The 2,951-nt window shown below is 42.0% G+C and overlaps 1 protein-coding gene across 1 annotated transcript; it reads right to left on the bottom strand.

Annotated features, from left to right (window-relative positions):
• Window positions 1–665: 665 nt before the first annotated feature.
• On the bottom strand, window positions 666–1,619 carry OLR109 (olfactory receptor Olr109). The gene is given in 1 exon segment (NM_001171450.1): window positions 666–1,619. A coding segment is annotated over 1 exon segment (954 nt).
• Between the last annotated feature and the right edge of the window lie 1,332 nt (window positions 1,620–2,951).

Below are 2,951 nucleotides of genomic sequence, written 5' to 3'. Positions count from 1 at the left end.
TTAAAAGATAAATTTATTGTGGTGTAAAAATATTTAAAAATCTGGTGCTGGCAATGTAGCATATTAAGTTGAGTATACATATGCCTGTGGCTCTGATATCCCATGTTGGAGCAAGTTTGAGTCCCTGCTGCTCTACTTCAGATCCGGCTCCCTGCCGATGGGCCTGTGAGGGTAGTAGAGAATGGTCCAGTGCTTGGGCCCCTACATCCATGTGGGAGACCTGGAGGAAGCTCCTGGCTCCTGACATTGGGTGGATCAGCTCCTGCTGTTGTGGCCATTTGGGGAGTGAGCCAGCAGATGGAAGACTTGTCTTTCTGTCTTTCCCTCTCTCTGTCTGTAACCATGCCACTCAAGTAAATGAATAAATTTTTAAAAATAGTTTAGAAATCCATTCATATTTTTTCATAATATAAATTTAACATGAATGTTTTAAAGACCCCTCACATATCCCACACTAATCTCTAAATATACTCTAAATGTGGTAAATTTACACATTTGGTGATTTTCTTCTGAAACAATAATCAAAAATCATCATCTTCTTTCCATAAGAGAATATCTCCTTTCTTCGTTCTTCCTACTTGAAGTAATGGCATCTTCCAGAGAGAAGTGAACAGAGGAAAGGGGAGAAGGAAATCAGGATGTCTTTTCACTAAGGCCATATCTATCTAGGTGAACAAATTTCCTCTGCCCTTGAATATCTTATTTACTGATGACCTTATCTCCTTGGTTTTTAGGCTATATACCAGTGGGTTAAGGACAGGAGTCAGGAAGAGAAAGAGATTGGCCATAGTGACATGGAGAAGAGGGGATGTGAATGTACCAAACCTATGAATTAGGGCCAGCACAATGAGAGGCACATAAAAGATGATGACAGTGAAGATGTGAGAAACACAAGTGTTTAGTGCTTTGAGCTGATCATTCTCTGAGACAATCCCCAGGACTGTTCTCAAAATCAAGATATATGAAATGAGAATGAACACAGAGTCAATTCCAAAGGAGCAAAGGACAAGGGACAATCCATAAATAATGTTGACTCTAACAGAGCCACAGGCCAGTTTCATGACATCAGGGTGGTAGCAATAACAGTGGGATAGAATAACATCTTTGCAAAAGGGCAAACGCTTGAGCAGGATTGGTAAGGGTACCATCAAAAACACACCCCTGAGCACAGCTGCAAGCCCCATCCCAATAATCCAAGGAGGCGTTAAAATCACAGTGTAGTGCAATGGGTTATGAATAGCCACAAACCGGTCAAAGGCCATGGCAAGCAAGATGGCTGACTCCATGGAAGAAAAGGTATGGATGAAGAACATTTGTGCCAGACAAGAATGGAACTCAATCTCCCTGTGATTCAGGAGGAAGACATTGAGTACTGTAGGCATAGTTGACAAAGACAGACCCACATCGGTAGCCGCCAGCATAGACAGGAATATGTATTGAGGCTCATGAAGGCTGGTGGTGGTTTTGATAATGAAGACAATGGTGCTGTTCCCCAGGAGAGCAATTAGGTACATGACACACAGTGGAATAGAGATCCATATTTGTACAGCCTGCAGTCCAGGGATCCCTGTTAGCAGAAACATAGGTGGCTGAAACCAACTACTGTTGGTAAGCCTCATAGATATTTCATGGAATCCAACCCAAATCAGTTTTCAAATTTTCCTATGGAGAAAAAACATCACATTTTTAAGTTAGAAGGAGATAGTATATATATATATATATATATAAAACTCTAGAGCACTGTTAGTCCTAGGTGTTTTTAAATCAGGTTATTGATCCTTAGACGGTTTCTAAACATCTTTGAATAATAATCTGGAGTCAAATCAATGAATAACTGTTAAAACACAAGATCTAGCAGTTCTTTGGCTTACAACAAGTGGAACTAAAATTAAGGACATAATTTTCTTTTTTTATATAAAATAATTGTATTTTTTAAAAAGTATATTAAGACATATTTATGGACTACAATGCAGCATTACAATACATGTATAAATGGTGTATCAGTCAAGGTAGTTAACATTTCCTGTTTTTTTTTTTTTAAGGTTTTAATTTATTTATTTGACAGAGTTACAGACAGTGAAAGGAGAGAGTAATCTTCCATCTGCTGGTTCACTCCCTAAATAGCCACAATGGCCGGAACTGGACCAATCTGAAGCCAGGAGCCAGGAGCCCCTTCCAGGTCTCCCATGTGGGTGCAGGGGCCAAAGCACTTGGGCCGTTTTCTGCTTTCCTAGGCAATCAGCAGAGAGCTGGATGGGAAAAGGAGAAGCTGAGACTAGAACTGGCACCCACATGGGATGCTAGCACTGTAGGCAGAGTATTAACCTACTGTTCCACAGCTCTGATCCTGACATTTCCACTTCTTTGACCTTATTTTATGGTTGAAGCCTTGGAGCAACTTTTTTTTTTTTTTTTTTGACAGGCAGAGTGGACAGTGAGAGAGAGAGACAGAGAGAAAGGTCTTCCTTTGCCATTGGTTCACCCTCCAATGGCCGCCACGGCCGGCGCACCACGCTGATCCGAAGCCAGGAGCCAGGCGCCTCTCCTGGTCTCCCATGGGGTGCAGGGCCCAAGCACTTGGGCCATCCTCCACTGCACTCCCTGGCCACAGCAGAGAGCTGGCCTGAAAGAGGGGCAACCGGGACAGAATCCGGCGCCCCGACCGGGACTAGAACCTGGTGTGCCGGCTCCACAAGGCAGAGGATTAGCCTAGTGAGCCACGGCGCCGGCCTGGAGCAACTTTCTTCTATTTGCTCATAAAATACATAAAAGTAATTGTTAACTACAGTCATCCCAGTGTGCTACGTAACACAAAGAATTTGTCCCTTGGATCTAACTCTGATTTACTACCCATTATCCAATGCTTAGAAAAATTTTATTCTCAGAATTCTTTTTATTTCTTGGTAACTTCATTTAATAATGTTCACATCTACTTTTATTATGTCATCTTT

This window comes from Oryctolagus cuniculus, chromosome 1 (assembly GCF_051225735.1).
Source record: "Oryctolagus cuniculus isolate XC-2025 breed Fujian yellow rabbit chromosome 1, ASM5122573v1, whole genome shotgun sequence".
Lineage (NCBI taxonomy): Eukaryota > Metazoa > Chordata > Mammalia > Lagomorpha > Leporidae > Oryctolagus > Oryctolagus cuniculus.
This window is presented reverse-complemented; position numbering and strand designations above follow the sequence as displayed.